Source organism: Salvelinus fontinalis, unplaced genomic scaffold (assembly GCF_029448725.1).
Source record: "Salvelinus fontinalis isolate EN_2023a unplaced genomic scaffold, ASM2944872v1 scaffold_0331, whole genome shotgun sequence".
NCBI classification, from domain to species: Eukaryota; Metazoa; Chordata; class Actinopteri; order Salmoniformes; family Salmonidae; genus Salvelinus; species Salvelinus fontinalis.
In genome coordinates, this window is record NW_026600540.1 from 170,001 (window position 1) to 195,721 (window position 25,721).

General features: G+C 48.5%; 1 protein-coding gene across 2 annotated transcripts in view; it reads right to left on the minus strand.

The window, feature by feature from the left end:
• The window catches only part of LOC129845648 (ubiquitin-like protein 3), a 63,084-nt gene extending 62,256 nt beyond the window's left edge, over window positions 1-828 (minus strand). For both annotated transcript variants that reach the window (XM_055913510.1, XM_055913508.1), the window contains exon 1: window positions 154-828. In XM_055913510.1, coding sequence (XP_055769485.1) covers window positions 154-192 — 39 coding nt within the window. In that variant the 5' untranslated portion in view covers window positions 193-828. The remainder of the gene's footprint in view (window positions 1-153) is intronic.
• Between the last annotated feature and the right edge of the window lie 24,893 nt (window positions 829-25,721).

Genomic DNA, 25,721 nt, shown 5'->3' on the forward strand with positions numbered 1-25,721 from the left:
GTAAGTTAAATAGATCATAAACAAAAGTTAAATAAACAATCAAAATAAAATGTAAACATTACACTTAGCAAAAGTTTCAGAGGAATAGAAACATTTAAAATTTCGCTTTGTGTTATAACGATGTGCCAATAGTTTAAAATAAAAATATCTCACCATGTCCGCGGGGGTAGAGCCTGTCATCTTGGAATCCATCCACAGTAGGGCTTCACGGAAGGAAATACTATTTCGTTGTCTTTTAAACCTCGTAGACTGCAAATGAAGAGTCTTCGATAAACAGTTAAAACGTCCAAAACAACGAGCTACTAAATTCCGTTGGTATCGCAACTCTCCGTTCAGGAACGAATGTTGAAATGTGTTGTTCTATTTATTCACATTTATTATTGTGTATTTTCTCCGTTAAAAGGCAGGTTTTTCAAAACAGGCTGGATGTGGTTATTGATTTGATCGGAGGGACCCCATTGACAACAAATATGTAGAAAGATCTGCCTTTATAGAAGGTCCCTACGCCATTGGAAAACCAAATAAATCGCGCTGTTAACATTCGGACATACCGACATACCGATCTCGCTGTAAATCGGAACAAATCCTCAGTTTCAAAAAATAAATCGGAAACCCTCCGCCGTTCTAAACGTTCCGTGGATTTAAAATCTCTCGGTCATACTCCGAAAACCAGAGTTAAACCATCGTTTTTAGTCACAGACTTTGTTCCTGACTCTCTCTTCTGCCAGTCTGTCATCCTGACTCAGAAGAACATGGCGGCAGTACTGTGAAAAAGGTGGAGGGGGGGGTGCTGGCTTGCATAGTCCTCGGTGTCGAGAAGGGAGCAAAGAGTGGGAGTTTCTTTTCACACGACTGAAAACACACACACACAGACCCCGGGGGGGGGGGGGGGGGGGGGGGGGTCGAGTAGTGACCCTAGACAGAAATCAAGGTGACGAGTCTCTAAAAAAATCTGAAGATATGTATATCATATCAATTTGTATTTGTCGCCAAATAAAACAAGTGTAGACCTTACGGTGAAATGCTTACTGACAAGCTCTTAACCCACAATGCAATTCAAGACACAGAGTTAAAAAAATATTTACTAAATAAACTAAAGTAAAATATATATAAATCTAAAAGTAACACAAGAAAATTACATAACAATAAAGAGGCTATATACAGGGTATTACGGTACAGAGTCAATGTGGAGGCTATATACAGGGTGTTACGGTACAGAGTCAATGTGGAGGCTATATACAGGGTGTTACGGTACAGAGTCAGTGTGGAGGCTATATACAGGGAGTACCGGTACAGAGTCAATGTGGAGGCTATATACAGGGTGTTACGGTACAGAGTCAATGTGGAGGCTATATACAGGGGGTACCGGTACAGAGTCAATGTGGAGGCTATATACAGGGTGTTACGGTACAGAGTCAATGTGGAGGCTATATACAGGGTGTTACGGTACAGAGTCAGTGTGGAGGCTATATACAGGGAGTACCGGTACAGAGTCAATGTGGAGGCTATATACAGGGTGTTACGGTACAGAGTCAATGTGGATGCTATATACAGGGGGTACTGGTACAGAGTCAATGTGGAGGCTATATACAGGGGGTACCGGTACAGAATATATGTGGAGGCTATATACAGGGGGTACCGGTACAGAGTCAGTATGGAGGTAATATACAGGGGGTACCGGTACAGAGTCAATGTGGAGGCTATATACAGGGGGTACCGGTACAGAGTCAATGTGGAGGCTATATACAGGGGGTACCGGTACAGAGTCAATGTGGAGGCTATATACAGGGGGTACCGGTACAGAGTCAATGTGGAGGCTATATACAGGGGGTACCGGTACAGAGTCAATGTGGAGGCTATATACAGGGGGTACCGGTACAGAGTCAATGTGGAGGCTATATACAGGGTGTTACGGTACAGAGTCAATGTGGAGGCTATATACAGGGTGTTACGGTACAGAGTCAATGTGGCGGCTATATACAGGGGGTACCGGTACAGAGTCAATGTGGAGGCTATATACAGGGGGTACCGGTACAGAGTCAATGGGGAGGCTATATACAGGGGGTACCGGTACAGAGTCAATGTGGAGGCTATATACAGGGTGTTACGGTACAGAGTCAATGTGGAGGCTATATACAGGGTGTTACGGTACAGAGTCAATGTGGAGGCTATATACAGGGTGTTACGGTACAGACTCAATGTGGAGGCTATATACGGGGGGTACCGGTACAGAGTCAATGTGGAGGCTATATACAGGGTGTTACGGTACAGACTCAATGTGGAGGCTATATACAGGGTGTTACGGTATAGAGTCAATGTGGAGGCTATATACAGGGTGTTACGGTACAGAGTCAATGTGGAGGCTATATACAGGGGGTACCGGTAGAGAGTCAGTATGGAGGTTATATACAGGGGGTACCGGAACAGAGTCAATGTGGAGGCTATATACAGGGGGTACCGGTAGAGAGTCAGTATGGAAGTTATATACAGGGGGTACCGGAACAGAGTCAATGTGGAGGCTATATACAGGGGATACCGGTACAGAGTCAATGTGGAGGCTATATACAGGGTGTTATGGTACAGAGTCAATGTGGCAGCTATATACAGGGGGTACCGGTACAGAGTCAATGTGGAGGCTATATACAGGGTGTTACGGTACAGAGTCAATGTGGAGGCTATATACAGGGGGTACCGATACAGAGTCAATGTGGAGGCTATATACAGGGTGTTACGGTACAGAGTCAATGTGGAGGCTATATACAGGGTGTTACGGTACAGAGTCAATATGGAGGCTATATACAGGGGGTACCGGTACAGAGTCAATGTGGAGGCTATATACAGGGGGTACCGGTACAGAGTCAATGTGGAGGCTATATACAGGGGGTACCGGTACAGAGTCAATGTGGAGGCTATATACAGGGGGTACCGGTACAGAGTCAATGTGGAGGCTATATACAGGGGGTACCGGTACAGAGTCAATGTGGAGGCTATATACAGGGGGTACCGGTACAGAGTCAATGTGGAGGCTATATACAGGGGGTACAGGTACAGAGTCAATGTGGAGGCTATATACAGGGGGTACCGGTACAGAGTCAATGTGGAGGCTATATACAGGGGATACCGGTACAGAGTCAATGTGGAGGCTATATACAGGGGGTACCTGTACAGAGTCAATGTGGAGGCTATATACAGGGGGTACCGGTACAGAGTCAATGTGGAGGCTATATACAGGGGGTACCGGTACCGAGTCAATGTGTGAGGTACAGGTTTGTCGAGGTAATTTGTGCATGTAGGTTATTAAACAGAAGATCATTCTTTTATAACCAGAATTGTTTTGAATAGTTGAAACTCATTTACTGTATTTCTACACCATAAAAAACAACACATTACATTAGGAGAACAGAATATGAAATAAAAATAAAAAATGACCCCAGCCATTAACATTTTTTGGTCATTCAGTCCCCTTGACTACAGTGCATTGGGATTCATTCAGTCCCCTTGACTACAGTGCATTGGGATTCATTCAGTCCCCTTGACTACAGTGCATTGGGAGAGTATTCAGTCCCCTTGACTACAGTGCATTGGGATTCATTCAGTCCCCTTGACTACAGTGCATTGGGAGAGTATTCAGTCCCCTTGACTACAGTGCATTGGGATTCATTCAGTCCCCTTGACTACAGTGCATTGGGAGAGTATTCAGTCCCCTTGACTACAGTGCATTGGGATTCATTCAGTCCCCTTGACTACAGTGCATTGGGATTCATTCAGTCCCCTTGACTACAGTGCATTGGGAGAGTATTCAGTCCCCTTGACTACAGTGCATTGGGAGAGTATTCAGTCCCCTTGACTACAGTGCATTGGGAGAGTATTCAGTCGCCTTGACTACAGTGCATTGGGAGAGTATTCAGTCCCCTTGACTACAGTGCATTTGGAGAGTATTCAGTCCCCTTGACTACAGTGCATTGGGAGAGTATTCAGTCGCCTTGACTACAGTGCATTGGGAGAGTATTCAGTCGCCTTGACTACAGTGCATTGGGAGAGTATTCAGTCCCCTTGACTACAGTGAATTGGGAGAGTATTCAGTCCCCTTGACTACAGTGCATTGGGAGAGTATTCAGTCCCCTTGACTACAGTGCATTGGGAGAGTATTCAGTCGCCTTGACTACAGTGCATTGGGAGAGTATTCAGTCCCCTTGACTACAGTGCATTGGGAGAGTATTCAGTCGCCTTGACTACAGTGCATTGGGAGAGTATTCAGTCCCCTTGAATACAGTGCATTGGGAGAGTATTCAGTCGCCTTGACTACAGTGCATTGGGAGAGTATTCAGTCCCCTTGACTACAGTGCATTGGGAGAGTATTCAGTCCCCTTGACTACAGTGCATTGGGAGAGTATTCAGTCCCCTTGACTACAGTGCATTGGGATTCATTCAGTCCCCTTGACTACAGTGCATTGGGAGAGTATTCAGTCCCCTTGACTACAGTGCATTGGGAGAGTATTCAGTCCCCTTGACTACAGTGCATTGGGAGAGTATTCAGTCCCCTTGACTACAGTGCATTGGGAGAGTATTCAGTCCCCTTGACTACAGTGCATTGGGAGAGTATTCAGTCCCCTTGACTACAGTGCATTGGGAGAGTATTCAGTCCCCTTGACTACAGTACATTGGGAGAGTATTCAGGCCCCTTGACTACAGTGCATTGGGAGAGTATTCAGTCCCCTTGACTACAGTGCATTGGGAGAGTATTCAGTCCCCTAGACTACAGTGCATTGGGAGAGTATTCAGTCCCCTTGACTACAGTGCATTGGGAGAGTATTCAGTCCCCTTGACTACAGTGCATTGGGAGAGTATTCAGTCCCCTTGACTACAGTGCATTGGGAGAGTATTCAGTCCCCTTGACTACAGTGCATTGGGAGAGTATTCAGTCCCCTTGACTACAGTGCATTGGGATTCATTCAGTCCCCTTGACTACAGTGCATTGGTAGAGTATTCAGTCCCCTTGACTACAGTGCATTGGGAGAGTATTCAGTCCCCTTGACTACTGTGCATTGGGAGAGTATTCAGTCCCCTTGACTACAGTGCATTGGGAGAGTATTCAGTCCCCTTGACTACAGTGCATTGGGAGAGTATTCAGTCCCCTTTACTACAGTGCATTGGGATTCATTCAGTCCCCTTGACTACAGTGCATTGGGAGAGTATTCAGTCCCCTTGACTACAGTGCATTGGGAGAGTATTCTGTCCCCTTGACTACAGTGCATTGGGAGAGTATTCAGTCCCCTTGACTACAGTGCATTGGGAGAGTATTCAGTCCCCTTGACTACAGTGCATTGGGAGAGTATTCAGTCCCCTTGACTACAGTGCATTGGGAGAGTATTCAGTCCCCTTGACTACAGTGCATTGGGATTCATTCAGTCCCCTTGACTACAGTGCATTGGGAGAGTATTCAGTCCCCTTGACTACAGTGCATTGGGAGAGTATTCAGTCCCCTTGACTACAGTGCATTGGGAGAGTATTCAGTCGCCTTGACTACAGTGCATTGGGAGAGTATTCAGTCCCCTTGACTACAGTGCATTGGGAGAGTATTCAGTCCCCTTGACTACAGTGCATTGGGAGAGTATTCAGTCCCCTTGACTACAGTGCATTGGGAGAGTATTCAGTCCCCTTGACTACAGTGCATTGGGAGAGTATTCAGTCCCCTTGACTACAGTGCATTGGGAGAGTATTCAGTCCCCTTGACTACAGTGCATTGGGAGAGTATTCAGTCCCCTTGACTACAGTGCATTGGGAGAGTATTCAGTCCCCTTGACTACAGTGCATTGGGAGAGTATTCAGTCCCCTTGACTACAGTGCATTGGGAGAGTATTCAGTCCCCTTGACTACAGTGCATTAGGAGAGTATTCAGTCCCCTTGACTACAGTGCATTGGGAGAGTATTCAGTCCCCTTGACTACAGTGCATTGGGATTCATTCAGTCCCCTTGACTACAGTGCATTGGGAGAGTATTCAGTCCCCTTGACTACAGTGCATTGGGATTCATTCAGTCCCCTTGCCTACAATGCATTGGGATTCATTCAGTCCCCTTGACTACAGTGCATTGGGAGAGTATTCAGTCCCCTTGACTACAGTGCATTGGGAGAGTATTCAGTCCCCTTGACTACAGTGCATTGGGAGAGTATTCAGTCCCCTTGACTACAGTGCATTGGGAGAGTATTCAGTCCCCTTGACTACAGTGCATTGGGAGAGTATTCAGTCCCCTTGACTACAGTGCATTGGGAGAGTATTCAGTCCCCTTGACTACAGTGCATTGGGAGAGTATTCAGTCCCCTTGACTACAGTGCATTGGGAGAGTATTCAGTCCCCTTGACTACAGTGCATTGGGAGAGTATTCAGTCCCCTTGACTACAGTGCATTGGGAGAGTATTCAGTCCCCTTGACTACAGTGCATTGGGAGAGTATTCAGTCCCCTTGACTACAGTGCATTGGGAGAGTATTCAGTCCCCTTGACTATAGTGCATTGGGAGAGTATTCAGTCCCCTTGACTACAGTGCATTGGGAGAGTATTCAGTCCCCTTGACTACAGTGCATTGGGAGAGTATTCAGTCCCCTTGACTACAGTGCATTGGGAGAGTATTCAGGCCCCTTGACTACAGTGCATTGGGAGAGCATTCAATCCCCTTGACTACAGTGCATTGGGAGAGTATTCAGTCCCCTTGACTACAGTGCATTGGGATTCATTCAGTCCCCTTGACTACAGTGCATTGGGAGAGTATTCAGGCCCCTTGACTACAGTGCATTGGGAGAGTCTTCAGTCCCCTTGACTACAGTGCATTGGGAGAGTATTCCGTCCCCTTGAACTCAGTACATTGGGAGAGTATTCAGTCCCCTTGACTACAGTGCATTGGGAGAGTATTCCGTCCCCTTGACTACAGTGCATTGGGAGAGTATTCAGTCCCCTTGACTACAGTGCATTGGGAGAGTATTCAGTCCCCTTGACTACAGTGCATTGGGAGAGTATTCAGTCCCCTTGACTACAGTGCATTGGGAGAGTATTCAGTCCCCTTGACTACAGTGCATTGGGAGAGTATTCAGTCCCCTTGACTACAGTGCATTGGGAGAGTATTCAGTCCCCTTGACTACAGTGCATTGGGAGAGTATTCAGTCCCCTTGACTACAGTGCATTGGGAGAGTATTCAGTCGCCTTGACTACAGTGCATTGGGAGAGTATTCAGTCCCCTTGACTACAGTGCATTGGGAGAGTATTCAGTCCCCTTGACTACAGTGCATTGGGAGAGTATTCAGTCCCCTTGACTACAGTGCATTGGGAGAGTATTCAGTCCCCTTGACTACAGTGCATTGGGAGAGTATTCAGGCCCTTTGACTACAGTGCATTGGGAGAGCATTCAGTCCCCTTGACTACAGTGCATTGGGAGAGTATTCCGTCCCCTTGACTACAGTGCATTGGGAGAGTATTCAGTCCCCTTGACTACAGTGCATTGGGAGAGTATTCCGTCCCCTTGACTACAGTGCATTGGGAGAGTATTCAGTCCCCTTGACTACAGTGCATTGGGATTCATTCAGTCCCCTTGACTACAGTGCATTGGGAGAGTATTCCGTCCCCTTGACTACAGTGCATTGGGAGAGTATTCAGTCCCCTTGACTCAGTGCATTGGGAGAGTATTCAGTCCCCTTGACTACAGTGCATTGGGAGAGTATTCAGTCCCCTTGACTTCTTCCACATTTCGTTACAGCCGGATTCTAAAATGGATGAAATGGGTTGTTTTCCCTCATCATTCTGAACACAATACCCAATAACGACAAAACAAAAATAGGTTTTTAGAATTTTTAGCAAATTTCAAAACAAAAAAATATATAAATGAAATATCACATTTACAAAAGTATTCAGACCCTTTACTCAGTACTTTGTTGAAGCACCTTTGGCAGTGATTACAGCCTCGAGTCTTCTTGGGTATGACGCTACAAGCTTGGCACACCTGTATTTGGGGAGTTTCTCCCATTCTTCTCTGCAGATCCTCTCAAGCTCTTTCAGGTTGAATGGGGAGCATCGCTGCACAGCTATTTTCAGATCTCTCCAGAGATGTTCGATCGGGTTCAAGTCCGGGCTCTGGCTGCCGAATGAAAAAATTACAAAGGTCCGTTGTCCTTGTATGCAGTTATTTTTTGCATTCTTCACTGTGTCACTAGGCTATGATTCATGCTTTACCATTACTCTAATGTGAGTTAGATTAATCAGCACCCATATTTGATAGCTTCACAGCTAATTCTCCAGTGTTAAATCAACACCGACAGTGTTATATTTAACACTGGTCCAGTGTCTATACAGGTCCACACTTTTCAGTGTTAAATTAACACACTGCTTAATGTAAAGCCATATTTGCATATTTCCCAGAGTGCCTTGCCTTTCAAGTGAATAGTAGAGTTACCACCCATGACTGTATTTGTTAGTGACAGACATCTCTCCCTTTATTCAGAATACAACTGTCACGTTCCTGACCTATTTCTGTTAGTTTGTTATATGTGTTAGTTGGTCAGGACGTGAGTTTGGGTGGGCATTCTATGTTTTCTGTTTCTGTGTTGGTTTTGGGTTGCCTGGTATGGCTCTTAAGTAGAGGCAGGTGTTTGGCGTTCCTCTAATTAAGAGTCACATTTAGGTAGGCGTTGTCACAGTGTTTGTGGTGGGTGATTGTCTTCCGTGTCTGTGTAATTGTTTGCACCATACGGGACTGTTTACGGTTTGTTCGGTTTGTGTAGTCTAATTGTCCTATTCGTGCGTTCTTCTTGTTTTATGTAAGTTCGTCGTATAGGTCTGTCTACACCGTTTGTTGTTTTTGTTAGTTTAGTCAAGTTCGTGTTTTGTTAAATAAATTATGTCTTTTCACTACGCTGCGCCTTGGTTCCCTCAATACTCCTCCTCGTCAGATGAAGAGGAGGAGGACTGCCGTTACAGAATCACCCACCAAATCTCCAGAACCAAGCAGCGGAGTAAACGGAGTAAGGGACAGGAAAAGAAGGAGGAATGGACTTGGGACGATATATTGGACGGGAAAGGTTGCTACACATGGGAGGAGATCCTGGCTGGTAGGGATCGCCTCCCATGGGAACAGCTGGAGGCACTGAGGAGAGCAGAGGCTACTGGAGAGAGGAACCGGAGTTATGAGGGAACGCGTCTTGCACGGAAGCCCAAAAAGCCAGTGAGTAACACCCAAAAATTTCTTGGGGGGGGGCTAAGAGGTAGTGGGCCAAGGGCAGGTAGGAGACCTGCGCCCACTTCCCAGGCTTACCGTGGAGAGCGGGAGTACGGGCAGGCGCCGTGTTACGCAGTAGAGCGCACGGTGTCTCCTGTACGAGTGCATAGCCCAGTGCGGGTTATTCCACCTCCCCGCACTGGTAGGGCTAGATGGGGTATTGAGCCAGGTGTCATGAGGCCGGCTCAACGCGTCTGGTCTCCATTGCGTCTCCTCGGGCCGGCATACATGGCACCTGCCTTACGCATGGTTTCCCCGGTTCGCCTACATAGGCCGGTGCGGGTTATTCCACCTCCCCGCACTGGTTGGGCGACCGGGAGCATTCAACCAGGTAAGGTTGGGCAGGCTCAATGCTCAAGAGAGCCAGTACGCCTCCACGGTCCGGTATTTCCGGCGCCATCTGAGCCATCCGTCTCCCCAGCGCCATCTGAGCCATCCGTCTCCCCAGCGCCATCTGAGCCATCCGTCTCCCCAGCGCCATCTGAGCCATCCGTCTCCCCAGCGCCATCTGAGCCATCCGTCTCCCCAGCGCCGTCTGAGCCATCCGTCTGCAATGAGCCTGCAAAGCCGCCCGTCTGCCATGAGCCTGCAAAGCCGTCAGCCTGCCATGAGCGTCGAGAGCCGTCAGCCAGCCATGAGCGTCGAGAGCCGTCAGCCAGCCATGAGCGTCGAGAGCCGTCAGCCTGCCATGAGCGTCGAGAGCCGTCAGCCTGCCATGAGCGTCGAGAGCCGTCAGCCTGCCATGAGCGTCGAGAGCCGTCAGCCAGCCATGAGCGTCGAGAGCCGTCAGCCAGCCATGAGCGTCCAGATTCGTCAGTCAGCCATGAGCTGCCCTTCAGCCTGAAACGGCTAGATACCCAGAACTGCCCATCAGTCCAGAGCTGTCTCTCTGTCCGGAGCTGCCTTTCAGTCCGGAGTTGCCCCTCTATCATGATCTCCCTCTCTATCTTGATCTACCTCTATATTCTGATCTATCCCTCTGTCTTGATCTATCTCTCTGTCCCGGTGCTGTCCCTATTAGTGATGTTACTAAGAGGATTTTGTGGGGGTAAAAGGAGGGTGGACATTCTTAGGGGGAGATGGAGGCTAGGATGGATTATGGTGGGGTGGGGACCTCGCCCGGAGCCTGAGCCACCACCGTGGTCAGATGCCCACCCAGACCCTCCCCTAGATTTTGTGCTGGTGCGCCCAGAGTTCGCACCTTATGGGGGGGGTTATGTCACGTTCCTGACCTATTTCTGTTAGTTTGTTATATGTGTTAGTTGGTCAGGACGTGAGTTTGGGTGGGCATTCTATGTTTTCTGTTTCTGTGTTGGTTTTGGGTTGCCTGGTATGGCTCATAATTAGAGGCAGGTGTTTGGCGTTCCTCTAATTAAGAGTCATATTTAGGTAGGCGTTGTCACAGTGTTCGTGGTGGGTGATTGTCTTCCGTGTCTGTGTAATTGTTTCCACCATACGGGACTGTTTACGGTTTGTTCGGTTTGTGTAGTCTGTGTGTGATGTGTGATGTCATTAGGTGAATGCACCAATTTGTAAGTCGCTCTGGATAAGAGCGTCTGCTAAATGACTTAAATGTAATGTAAATGTAGTCTAATTGTCCTATTCGTGCGTTCTTCTTGTTTTATGTAAGTTCGTCGTATAGGTCTGTCTACACCGTTTGTTGTTTTTGTTAGTTTAGTCAAGTTCGTGTTTTGTTAAATAAATTATGTCTTTTCACTACGCTGCGCCTTGGTTCCCTCAATACTCCTCCTCGTCAGATGAAGAGGAGGAGGACTGCCGTTACAACAACCTCTCCCTTTATTCAGATTACAACCTCTCCCTTTATTCAGATTACAACCTCTCCCTTTATTCAGATTACAATCTCTCCCTTTATTCAGATTACAACCTCTCCCTTTATTCAGATTACAATCTCTCCCTTTATTCAGATTACAACCTCTCCCTTTATTCAGATTACAATCTCTCCCTTTATTCAGATTACAACCTCTCCCTTCAGATTACAACCTCTCCCTTTATTCAGATTACAACCTCTCACTTTATTCAGATTACAACCTCTCCCTTTATTCAGATTACAATCTCTCCCTTTATTCAGATTACAACCTCTCCCTTTATTCAGATTACAATCTCTCCCTTTATTCAGATTACAACCTCTCCCTTTATTCAGATTACAATCTCTCCCTTTATTCAGATTACAACCTCTCCCTTTATTCAGATTACAACCTCTCCCTTTATTCAGATTACAACCTCTCCCTTTATTCAGATTACAACCTCTACCTTTACTCAGATTACAACCTCTCCCTTTATTCAGATTATAATCTCTCCCTTTATTCAGATTACAACCTCTCCCTTTATTCAGATTATAATCTCTCCCTTTATTCAGATTATAATCTCTCCCTTTATTCAGATTACAATCTCTCCCTTTATTCAGATTACAACCTCTCCCTTTATTCAGATTACAACCTCTCACTTTCAGGTATTTGAAAAGGGAATTATCTCCCAAATATCGTTATTTTTTAAAACAAGCCTTAGAAAATTGGTTACAATTTCAGTTTAATCCACCAGAAAAGACAGAACAAATAATACAACAAATATTGGGGTTAAACTCAAATGTACTAATTGATAAAAAAAAAGGTAGACTCTTCGTAAATGATATCGTAAACAGGGCTGGTGGAGTTATGTCACGCATGCAGCTAACAAACACATGTGGAAATGTCTGCTCTACCCAAAATCACAACCAACTGATTACTGCATTACCACAGAAATGGAAGAGGCAAGTAGAAGGGGGAGAAAGTAAGGAACTTGTCTTGCCGGCATTAAAGACCATAATTGGTTAAAGGAAATTGTGATAAATAAAAAAGTATACCAGTTTAATTTATGGACCCCAAAAAATTGACAGCCGTGCCATGTAGGTTGCAAAATAGTTTTTTGACGTACCGATTTCATGGCACATGGTTTAAGAACTTTTCAATTTAAATTATTATACATAATTCTTGCAACCAATAAAATGTTATATTTATATGGGGGAATACAATCTTCCCAGCTCTGCAGATTCTGCTGTGAGGAGGCAGAGTCATTAGATCATTTATTTTGGTATTGTCCGCATGTAGCTTGTTTTTGGTCACAGGTCCAAGAATGGCTGAAGAATTGCAATATTTACCCGCAGATAGCACTCCTGGGTGATCTGAAAAGTCATAGTCAATCGATCAATAATTTAATAATACTTTTAGCAAAAAAAAAATATTTTCAATTTATAATCTGTAGAAACTATGAGAATAGAAAGGTTCAGTACTTTTGTGAAACATCACAGTTGATAAATATATGGCAAATAGAAATCCAATATGGATGGTGTTAAGAGATAGATGGGAGGGACTGAATGGAGCTGAGCGGTGGGACTAATAACAACTTAAAGCAAGATTTTTTTTTAAATGTATAACATACTGGGCCTGTAAAACGTATACATAGGTCAAGAACTTTTGTGAAAGAGCAAAGTTTGAAAGATATGACAAATAAAAATCAAACCGGATGGACATCAGAAATAGAGGTTGAGAGTAGAGGAAGGACATCAGTAATAGATGGGAGAGGTTGAGGGTAGAGGAAGGACATCAGTAATAGATGGGAGAGGTTGAGGGTAGAGGAAGGACATCAGTAATAGATGGGAGAGGTTGAGGGTAGAGGAAGGACATCAGTAATAGATGGGAGAGGTTGAGGGTAGAGGAAGGACATCAGAAATAGATGGGAGAGGTTGAGGAAAGAGGAAGGACATCAGTAATAGATGGGAGAGGTTGAGGGTAGAGGAAGGACATCAGTAATAGATGGGAGAGGTTGAGGGTAGAGGAAGGACATCAGTAATAGATGGGAGAGGTTGAGGGTAGAGGAAGGACATCAGTAATAGATGGGAGAGGTTGAGGGTAGAGGAAGGACATCAGTAATAGATGGGAGAGGTTGAGGGTAGAGGAAGGACATCAGTAATAGATGGGAGAGGATGAGGGTAGAGGAAGGACATCAGTAATAGATGGGAGAGGTTGAGGGTAGAGGAAGGACATCAGTAATAGATGGGAGAGGTTGATGGTAGAGGAAGGACATCAGTAATAGATGGGAGAGGTAGAGGGTAGAGGAAGGACATCAGTAATAGATGGGAGAGGTTGAGGGTAGAGGAAGGACATCAGTAATAGATGGGAGAGGTTGAGGGTAGAGGAAGGACATCAGTAATAGATGGGAGAGGTTGAGGGTAGAGGAAGGACATCAGTAATAGATGGGAGAGGATGAGGGTAGAGGAAGGACATGGGTAATAGATGGGAGAGGTTGAGGGTAGAGGAAGGACATCAGTAATAGATGGGAGAGGTTGAGGGTAGAGGAAGGACATCAGTAATAGATGGGAGAGGTTGAGGGTAGAGGAAGGACATCAGTAATAGATGGGAGAGGTAGAGGGTAGAGGAAGGACATCAGTAATAGATGGGAGAGGTAGAGGGTAGAGGAAGGACATCAGTAATAGATGGGAGAGGTTGAGGGTAGAGGAAGGACATCAGTAATAGATGGGAGAGGTTGAGGGTAGAGGAAGGACATCAGTAATAGATGGGAGAGGTTGAGGGTAGAGGAAGGACATCAGTAATAGATGGGAGAGGTTGAGGGTAGAGGAAGGACATCAGTAATAGATGGGAGAGGTTGAGGGTAGAGGAAGGACATCAGTAATAGATGGGAGAGGTTGAGGGTAGAGGAAGGACATCAGTAATAGATGGGAGAGGTTGAGGGTAGAGGAAGGACATCAGTAATAGATGGGAGAGGTTGAGGCTAGAGGAAGGACATCAGTAATAGATGGGAGAGGTTGAGGGTAGAGGAAGGACATCAGTAATAGATGGGAGAGGTTGAGGGTAGAGGAAGGACATCAGTAATAGAGGTTGAGGGTAGAGGAAGGACAGGAGTAAAAAGTAACAAAATAGAACTATTGTAAAATAGATTGTGTTCGTAAAATCTATATAGTATGAATAAGCAGGAAGTAGAAGCCTAGTGTTGTTGTTCACTAGTTTACTCCGATTGGGGGAGGGGTGGTAGGGTTGGAGGGGAATAAAGGAGATATATATATTTTTAAAGATATGTATATATATGTATGTATGTATGTATGTATGTATGTATGTATGTATGTATGTATGTATATGTAGTGATGGAGTGCTGCATCAGATGACCTGGCCTCCACAATCACCCGAACTCAACCCCAATTGAGATGATTTGGGATGAGTTGGTCCGCAGAGTGAAGGAAAAGCAGCCAACAAGTCCTCAGCATATGTGGGAAATCCTTCAAGACTGTTGGAAAAGCATTCCAGGTGAAGCTGGTTGAGAGAATGCCAAGAGTGCGCAAAGCTGTCATCAAGGTAAAAGGTGGCTACTTTGAAGAAGTTTTTTGGTTACTACATGATTCCATATGTGTTATTTCATAGTTTTAATGTCTTCACTATTATTCTACAATATAGAAAATAGTATTAATAAAGAAAAACCCTTGAATGAGTAGGTGTGTCTACACTTTTGACTCAGATACATATATATATATACATATATATGTATATACATATATGATGTGATGCAGACAATTACATTTATGGAAGCCATCTGCAATATCAAATCTGATACACAGATTTCAGAGAGAGTGTGTGTCTAATATTAAATCTGATCTACCACTCATGTTTTATTTTACAATAAATAATATTTAGACGGTTTAGTTTTACCAGTTCTTTTTATATATATAAAAAAAAATACATAAATTATACAGTGGCCTGAAAACGCAAGGTTTAACGATGGATTGCACAGTGATGTGTAATTCCTATTGGAATCCAGCCAGAGTGGGGATATCCAATATGTTTTATTCCCTCGTAACCTGCATTCAGAATGACGGGTTGGGAAGACTAAGATATGAGATTACCTAAACCAACTAAACTGGAACAACCGTTTCAGTAACGGGTGCAATAAACACAAAAACACACACGAGCACACACACACACACACACACACACACACACACACACACACACACACACACACACACAGGATTTACAGTTACCCACAAGGATATTAATACTGTACAAACACACACACACACACATACACCACACACACACACACACACACACACACACACACACACAGGGGTTGGGGGATGTGTGGGTGTGTGTGGGGGGAGTGTGTGTGTGGGGGTGGGGTGTGTGGGGAGTGGGGGGGGATGTGTGTATGGGGATGTATGTGTGTGTGTGGGGGGGGGGGGGGGTGACTTCTCAAGCTCTATTCAAAATTCCTCATTGATCAGAGTTTACATGTTCACACACTGAGTCTACAAAACATTAAGAACAGCTGCTCGTTCCATGACAGACTGACCAGGTGAATCCAGGTGGAAGCTATGACCCCTTATTGATCTCACCTATTAAATCCACTTCAATCAGTGTCGATGAAGGGGAGGAGACGGGGGATTTTTAAGCCTTGGGACAACTGAGACATGGATTGTGTATGTGTGTCATTCAGAGGGTGAATGGGTAAGACAAAATATTTACGTGCCTTGGAATGGGGTGTGGTAATAGGTGCCAGGCGCTCCGGTTTGTGTCAAGAACTGCAACGCTGCTGGGTTTATCACATTCAACAGTTTCCCTTCTGTATCAAGAATGGTCCACCACCCAAAGGACATCCAGCCAACTTGACACAACTGTGGGAAGCATTGGAGTCAACATGGGCCTAACCTTAAGATGTCAGAGTTAATGCCTAAACTTCCACTGAGTGGCCAGGATCTGAAGCTCATCACTATGGGGTGAGCTCTACTGACTCCACTGAGTGGCCAGGATCTGAAGCTCATCACTATGGGGTGAGCTCTACTGACTCCACTGAGTGGCCACTAGCTGAAGCTCATCACTATGGGGTGAGCTCTACTGACTCCACTGAGTGGCCAGGATCTGAAGCTCATCACTATGGGGTGAGCTCTACTGACTCCACTGAGTGGCCACTAGCTGAAGCTCATCACTATGGGGTGAGCTCTACTGACTCCACTGAGTGGCCAGGATCTGAAGCTCATCACTATGGGGTGAGCTCTACTGACTCCACTGAGTGGCCAGGATCTGAAGCTCATCACTATGGGGTGAGCTCTACTGACTCCACTGAGTGGCCACTAGCTGAAGCTCATCACTATGGGGTGAGCTCTACTGACTCCACTGAGTGGCCACTAGCTGAAGCTCATCACTATGGGGTGAGCTCTACTGACTCCACTGAGTGGCCACTAGCTGAAGCTCATCACTATGGGGTGAGCTCTACTGACTCCACTGAGTGGCCAGGATCTGAAGCTCATCACTATGGGGTGAGCTCTACTGACTCCACTGAGTGGCCAGGATCTGAAGCTCATCACTATGGGGTGCGCTCTACTGACTCCACTGAGTGGCCAGGATCTGAAGCTCATCACTATGGGGTGAGCTCTACTGACTCCACTGAGTGGCCAGGATCTGAAGCTCATCACTATGGGGTGAGGTCTACTGACTCCACTGAGTGGCCAGGATCTGAAGCTCATCACTATGGGGTGAGATCTACTGACTCCACTGAGTGGCCAGGATCTGAAGCTCATCACTATGGGGTGAGGTCTACTGACTCCACTGAGTGGCCAGGATCTGAAGCTCATCACTATGGGGTGAGCTCTACTGACTCCACTGAGTGGCCACTAGCTGAAGCTCATCACTATGGGGTGAGCTCTACTGACTCCACTGAGTGGCCAGGATCTGAAGCTCATCACTATGGGGTGAGCTCTACTGACTCCACTGAGTGGCCAGGATCTGAAGCTCATCACTATGGGGTGAGCTCTACTGACTCCACTGAGTGGCCACTAGCTGAAGCTCATCACTATGGGGTGAGCTCTACTGACTCCACTGAGTGGCCAGGATCTGAAGCTCATCACTATGGGGTGAGCTCTACTGACTCCACTGAGTGGCCACTAGCTGAAGCTCATCACTATGGGGTGAGCTCTACTGACTCCACTGAGTGGCCACTAGCTGAAGCTCATCACTATGGGGTGAGCTCTACTGACTCCACTGAGTGGCCAGGATCTGAAGCTCATCACTATGGGGTGAGCTCTACTGACTCCACTGAGTGGCCAGGATCTGAAGCTCATCACTATGGGGTGAGCTCTACTGACTCCACTGAGTGGCCAGGATCTGAAGCTCATCACTATGGGGTGAGCTCTACTGACTCCACTGAGTGGCCAGGATCTGAAGCTCATCACTATGGGGTGAGCTCTACTGACTCCACTGAGTGGCCAGGATCTGAAGCTCATCACTATGGGGTGAGCTCTACTGACTCCACTGAGTGGCCAGGATCTGAAGCTCATCACTATGGGGTGAGCTCTACTGACTCCACTGAGTGGCCACTAGCTGAAGCTCATCACTATGGGGTGAGCTCTACTGACTCCACTGAGTGGCCAGGATCTGAAGCTCATCACTATGGGGTGAGCTCTACTGACTCCACTGAGTGGCCACTAGCTGAAGCTCATCACTATGGGGTGAGCTCTACTGACTCCACTGAGTGGCCACTAGCTGAAGCTCATCACTATGGGGTGAGCTCTACTGACTCCACTGAGTGGCCAGGATCTGAAGCTCATCACTATGGGGTGAGCTCTACTGACTCCACTGAGTGGCCAGGATCTGAAGCTCATCACTATGGGGTGAGCTCTACTGACTCCACTGAGTGGCCAGGATCTGAAGCTCATCACTATGGGGTGAGCTCTACTGACTCCACTGAGTGGCCAGGATCTGAAGCTCATCACTATGGGGTGAGCTCTACTGACTCCACTGAGTGGCCAGGATCTGAAGCTCATCACTATGGGGTGAGCTCTACTGACTCCACTGAGTGGCCAGGATCTGAAGCTCATCACTATGGGGTGAGCTCTACTGACTCCACTGAGTGGCCACTAGCTGAAGCTCATCACTATGGGGTGAGCTCTACTGACTCCACTGAGTGGCCAGGATCTGAAGCTCATCACTATGGGGTGAGCTCTACTGACTCCACTGAGTGGCCACTAGCTGAAGCTCATCACTATGGGGTGAGCTCTACTGACTCCACTGAGTGGCCACTAGCTGAAGCTCATCACTATGGGGTGAGCTCTACTGACTCCACTGAGTGGCCAGGATCTGAAGCTCATCACTATGGGGTGAGCTCTACTGACTCCACTGAGTGGCCAGGATCTGAAGCTCATCACTATGGGGTGAGCTCTACTGACTCCACTGAGTGGCCAGGATCTGAAGCTCATCACTATGGGGTGAGCTCTACTGACTCCACTGAGTGGCCAGGATCTGAAGCTCATCACTATGGGGTGAGCTCTACTGACTCCACTGAGTGGCCAGGATCTGAAGCTCATCACTATGGGGTGAGCTCTACTGACTCCACTGAGTGGCCAGGATCTGAAGCTCATCACTATGGGGTGAGCTCTACTGACTCCACTGAGTGGCCACTAGCTGAAGCTCATCACTATGGGGTGAGCTCTACTGACTCCACTGAGTGGCCAGGATCTGAAGCTCATCACTATGGGGTGAGCTCTACTGACTCCACTGAGTGGCCAGGATCTGAAGCTCATCACTATGGGGTGAGCTCTACTGACTCCACTGAGTGGCCAGGATCTGAAGCTCATCACTATGGGGTGAGCTCTACTGACTCCACTGAGTGGCCACTAGCTGAAGCTCATCACTATGGGGTGAGCTCTACTGACTCCACTGAGTGGCCAGGATCTGAAGCTCATCACTATGGGGTGAGCTCTACTGACTCCACTGAGTGGCCAGGATCTGAAGCTCATCACTATGGGGTGAGCTCTACTGACTCCACTGAGTGGCCACTAGCTGAAGCTCATCACTATGGGGTGAGCTCTACTGACTCCACTGAGTGGCCAGGATCTGAAGCTCATCACTATGGGGTGAGCTCTACTGACTCCACTGAGTGGCCAGGATCTGAAGCTCATCACTATGGGGTGAGCTCTACTGACTCCACTGAGTGGCCAGGATCTGAAGCTCATCACTATGGGGTGAGCTCTACTGACTCCACTGAGTGGCCAGGATCTGAAGCTCATCACTATGGGGTGAGCTCTACTGACTCCACTGAGTGGCCAGGATCTGAAGCTCATCACTATGGGGTGAGCTCTACTGACTCCACTGAGTGGCCAGGATCTGAAGCTCATCACTATGGGGTGAGCTCTACTGACTCCACTGAGTGGCCACTAGCTGAAGCTCATCACTATGGGGTGAGCTCTACTGACTCCACTGAGTGGCCAGGATCTGAAGCTCATCACTATGGGGTGAGCTCTACTGACTCCACTGAGTGGCCACTAGCTGAAGCTCATCACTATGGGGTGAGCTCTACTGACTCCACTGTGTGGCCACTAGCTGAAGCTCATCACTATGGGGTGAGCTCTACTGACTCCACTGAGTGGCCAGGATCTGAAGCTCATCACTATGGGGTGAGCTCTACTGACTCCACTGAGTGGCCAGGATCTGAAGCTCATCACTATGGGGTGAGCTCTACTGACTCCACTGAGTGGCCAGGATCTGAAGCTCATCACTATGGGGTGAGCTCTACTGACTCCACTGAGTGGCCAGGATCTGAAGCTCATCACTATGGGGTGAGCTCTACTGACTCCACTGAGTGGCCAGGATCTGAAGCTCATCACTATGGGGTGAGCTCTACTGACTCCACTGAGTGGCCAGGATCTGAAGCTCATCACTATGGGGTGAGCTCTACTGACTCCACTGAGTGGCCACTAGCTGAAGCTCATCACTATGGGGTGAGCTCTACTGACTCCACTGAGTGGCCACTAGCTGAAGCTCATCACTATGGGGTGAGCTCTACTGACTCCACTGAGTGGCCACTAGCTGAAGCTCATCACTATGGGGTGAGCTCTACTGACTCCACTGAGTGGCCACTAGCTGAAGCTCATCACTATGGGGTGAGCTCTACTGACTCCACTGAGTGGCCACTAGCTGAAGCTCATCACTATGGGGTGAGCTCTACTGACTCCACTGAGTGGCCACTAGCTGAAGCTCATCACTATGGGGTGAGCTCTACTGACTCCACTGAGTGGCCAGGATCTGAAGCTCATCACTATGGGGTGAGCTCTACTGACTCCACTGAGTGGCCACTAGCTGAAGCTCATCACTATGGGGTGAGCTCTACTGACTCCACTGAGTGGCCAGGATCTGAAGCTCATCACTATGGGGTGAGCTCTACTGACTCCACTGAGTGGCCACTAGCTGAAGCTCATCACTATGGGGTGAGCTCTACTGACTCCACTGAGTGGCCACTAGCTGAAGCTTATCACTATGGGGTGAGCTCTACTGACTCCACTGAGTGGCCACTAGCTGAAGCTCATCACTATGGGGTGAGCTCTACTGACTCCACTGAGTGGCCACTAGCTGAAGCTCATCACTATGGGGTGAGCTCTACTGACTCCACTGAGTGGCCACTAGCTGAAGCTCATCACTATGGGGTGAGCTCTACTGACTCCACTGAGTGGCCACTAGCTGAAGCTCATCACTATGGGGTGAGCTCTACTGACTCCACTGAGTGGCCAGGATCTGAAGCTCATCACTATGGGGTGAGCTCTACTGACTCCACTGAGTGGCCAGGATCTGAAGCTCATCACTATGGGGTGAGCTCTACTGACTCCACTGAGTGGCCAGGATCTGAAGCTCATCACTATGGGGTGAGCTCTACTGACTCCACTGAGTGGCCAGGATCTGAAGCTCATCACTATGGGGTGAGCTCTACTGACTCCACTGAGTGGCCAGGATCTGAAGCTCATCACTATGGGGTGAGCTCTACTGACTCCACTGAGTGGCCACTAGCTGAAGCTCATCACTATGGGGTGAGCTCTACTGACTCCACTGAGTGGCCACTAGCTGAAGCTCATCACTATGGGGTGAGCTCTACTGACTCCACTGAGTGGCCAGGATCTGAAGCTCATCACTATGGGGTGAGCTCTACTGACTCCACTGAGTGGCCAGGATCTGAAGCTCATCACTATGGGGTGAGCTCTACTGACTCCACTGAGTGGCCAGGATCTGAAGCTCATCACTATGGGGTGAGCTCTACTGACTCCACTGAGTGGCCAGGATCTGAAGCTCATCACTATGGGGTGAGCTCTACTGACTCCACTGAGTGGCCACTAGCTGAAGCTCATCACTATGGGGTGAGCTCTACTGACTCCACTGAGTGGCCACTAGCTGAAGCTCATCACTATGGGGTGAGCTCTACTGACTCCACTGAGTGGCCACTAGCTGAAGCTCATCACTATGGGGTGAGCTCTACTGACTCCACTGAGTGGCCACTAGCTGAAGCTCATCACTATGGGGTGAGCTCTACTGACTCCACTGAGTGGCCACTAGCTGAAGCTCATCACTATGGGGTGAGCTCTACTGACTCCACTGAGTGGCCACTAGCTGAAGCTCATCACTATGGGGTGAGCTCTACTGACTCCACTGAGTGGCCAGGATCTGAAGCTCATCACTATGGGGTGAGCTCTACTGACTCCACTGAGTGGCCACTAGCTGAAGCTCATCACTATGGGGTGAGCTCTACTGACTCCACTGAGTGGCCAGGATCTGAAGCTCATCACTATGGGGTGAGCTCTACTGACTCCACTGAGTGGCCACTAGCTGAAGCTCATCACTATGGGGTGAGCTCTACTGACTCCACTGAGTGGCCACTAGCTGAAGCTCATCACTATGGGGTGAGCTCTACTGACTCCACTGAGTGGCCAGGATCTGAAGCTCATCACTATGGGGTGAGCTCTACTGACTCCACTGAGTGGCCACTAGCTGAAGCTCATCACTATGGGGTGAGCTCTACTGACTCCACTGAGTGGCCACTAGCTGAAGCTCATCACTATGGGGTGAGCTCTACTGACTCCACTGAGTGGCCACTAGCTGAAGCTCATCACTATGGGGTGAGCTCTACTGACTCCACTGAGTGGCCACTAGCTGAAGCTCATCACTATGGGGTGAGCTCTACTGACTCCACTGAGTGGCCACTAGCTGAAGCTCATCACTATGGGGTGAGCTCTACTGACTCCACTGAGTGGCCACTAGCTGAAGCTCATCACTATGGGGTGAGCTCTACTGACTCCACTGAGTGGCCACTAGCTGAAGCTCATCACTATGGGGTGAGCTCTACTGACTCCACTGAGTGGCCACTAGCTGAAGCTCATCACTATGGGGTGAGCTCTACTGACTCCACTGAGTGGCCACTAGCTGAAGCTCATCACTATGGGGTGAGCTCTACTGACTCCACTGAGTGGCCACTAGCTGAAGCTCATCACTATGGGGTGAGCTCTACTGACTCCACTGAGTGGCCAGGATCTGAAGCTCATCACTATGGGGTGAGCTCTACTGACTCCACTGAGTGGCCAGGAGCTGAAGCTCATCACTATGGGGTGAGCTCTACTGACTCCACTGAGTGGCCACTAGCTGAAGCTCATCACTATGGGGTGAGCTCTACTGACTCCACTGAGTGGCCACTAGCTGAAGCTCATCACTATGGGGTGAGCTCTACTGACTCCACTGAGTGGCCACTAGCTGAAGCTCATCACTATGGGGTGAGCTCTACTGACTCCACTGAGTGGCCACTAGCTGAAGCTCATCACTATGGGGTGAGCTCTACTGACTCCACTGAGTGGCCACTAGCTGAAGCTCATCACTATGGGGTGAGCTCTACTGACTCCACTGAGTGGCCACTAGCTGAAGCTCATCACTATGGGGTGAGCTCTACTGACTCCACTGAGTGGCCACTAGCTGAAGCTCATCACTATGGGGTGAGCTCTACTGACTCCACTGAGTGGCCACTAGCTGAAGCTCATCACTATGGGGTGAGCTCTACTGACTCCACTGAGTGGCCACTAGCTGAAGCTCATCACTATGGGGTGAGCTCTACTGACTCCACTGAGTGGCCACTAGCTGAAGCTCATCACTATGGGGTGAGCTCTACTGACTCCACTGAGTGGCCACTAGCTGAAGCTCATCACTATGGGGTGAGCTCTACTGACTCCACTGAGTGGCCACTAGCTGAAGCTCATCACTATGGGGTGAGCTCTACTGACTCCACTGAGTGGCCACTAGCTGAAGCTCATCACTATGGGGTGAGCTCTACTGACTCCACTGAGTGGCCACTAGCTGAAGCTCATCACTATGGGGTGAGCTCTACTGACTCCACTGAGTGGCCACTAGCTGAAGCTCATCACTATGGGGTGAGCTCTACTGACTCCACTGAGTGGCCAGGATCTGAAGCTCATCACTATGGGGTGAGCTCTACTGACTCCACTGAGTGGCCACTAGCTGAAGCTCATCACTATGGGGTGAGCTCTACTGACTCCACTGAGTGGCCAGGATCTGAAGCTCATCACTATGGGGTGAGCTCTACTGACTCCACTGAGTGGCCACTAGCTGAAGCTCATCACTATGGGGTGAGCTCTACTGACTCCACTGAGTGGCCACGAGCTGAAGCTCATCACTATGGGGTGAGCTCTACTGACTCCACTGAGTGGCCACTAGCTGAAGCTCATCACTATGGGGTGAGCTCTACTGACTCCACTGAGTGGCCACTAGCTGAAGCTCATCACTATGGGGTGAGCTCTACTGACTCCACTGAGTGGCCACTAGCTGAAGCTCATCACTATGGGGTGAGCTCTACTGACTCCACTGAGTGGCCACTAGCTGAAGCTCATCACTATGGGGTGAGCTCTACTGACTCCACTGAGTGGCCACTAGCTGAAGCTCATCACTATGGGGTGAGCTCTACTGACTCCACTGAGTGGCCACTAGCTGAAGCTCATCACTATGGGGTGAGCTCTACTGACTCCACTGAGTGGCCACGATCTGAAGCTCATCACTATGGGGTGAGCTCTACTGACTCCACTGAGTGGCCACTAGCTGAAGCTCATCACTATGGGGTGAGCTCTACTGACTCCACTGAGTGGCCACTAGCTGAAGCTCATCACTATGGGGTGAGCTCTACTGACTCCACTGAGTGGCCACTAGCTGAAGCTCATCACTATGGGGTGAGCTCTACTGACTCCACTGAGTGGCCACTAGCTGAAGCTCATCACTATGGGGTGAGCTCTACTGACTCCACTGAGTGGCCACTAGCTGAAGCTCATCACTATGGGGTGAGCTCTACTGACTCCACTGAGTGGCCACTAGCTGAAGCTCATCACTATGGGGTGAGCTCTACTGACTCCACTGAGTGGCCACTAGCTGAAGCTCATCACTATGGGGTGAGCTCTACTGACTCCACTGAGTGGCCAGGATCTGAAGCTCATCACTATGGGGTGAGCTCTACTGACTCCACTGAGTGGCCACTAGCTGAAGCTCATCACTATGGGGTGAGCTCTACTGACTCCACTGAGTGGCCACTAGCTGAAGCTCATCACTATGGGGTGAGCTCTACTGACTCCACTGAGTGGCCACTAGCTGAAGCTCATCACTATGGGGTGAGCTCTACTGACTCCACTGAGTGGCCACTAGCTGAAGCTCATCACTATGGGGTGAGCTCTACTGACTCCACTGAGTGGCCACTAGCTGAAGCTCATCACTATGGGGTGAGCTCTACTGACTCCACTGAGTGGCCACTAGCTGAAGCTCATCACTATGGGGTGAGCTCTACTGACTCCACTGAGTGGCCAGGAGCTGAAGCTCATCACTATGGGGTGAGCTCTACTGACTCCACTGAGTGGCCACTAGCTGAAGCTCATCACTATGGGGTGAGCTCTACTGACTCCACTGAGTGGCCACTAGCTGAAGCTCATCACTATGGGGTGAGCTCTACTGACTCCACTGAGTGGCCACTAGCTGAAGCTCATCACTATGGGGTGAGCTCTACTGACTCCACTGAGTGGCCACTAGCTGAAGCTCATCACTATGGGGTGAGCTCTACTGACTCCACTGAGTGGCCACTAGCTGAAGCTCATCACTATGGGGTGAGCTCTACTGACTCCACTGAGTGGCCACTAGCTGAAGCTCATCACTATGGGGTGAGCTCTACTGACTCCACTGAGTGGCCACTAGCTGAAGCTCATCACTATGGGGTGAGCTCTACTGACTCCACTGAGTGGCCACTAGCTGAAGCTCATCACTATGGGGTGAGCTCTACTGACTCCACTGAGTGGCCACTAGCTGAAGCTCATCACTATGGGGTGAGCTCTACTGACTCCACTGAGTGGCCACTAGCTGAAGCTCATCACTATGGGGTGAGCTCTACTGACTCCACTGAGTGGCCACTAGCTGAAGCTCATCACTATGGGGTGAGCTCTACTGACTCCACTGAGTGGCCACTAGCTGAAGCTCATCACTATGGGGTGAGCTCTACTGACTCCACTGAGTGGCCACTAGCTGAAGCTCATCACTATGGGGTGAGCTCTACTGACTCCACTGAGTGGCCACTAGCTGAAGCTCATCACTATGGGGTGAGCTCTACTGAC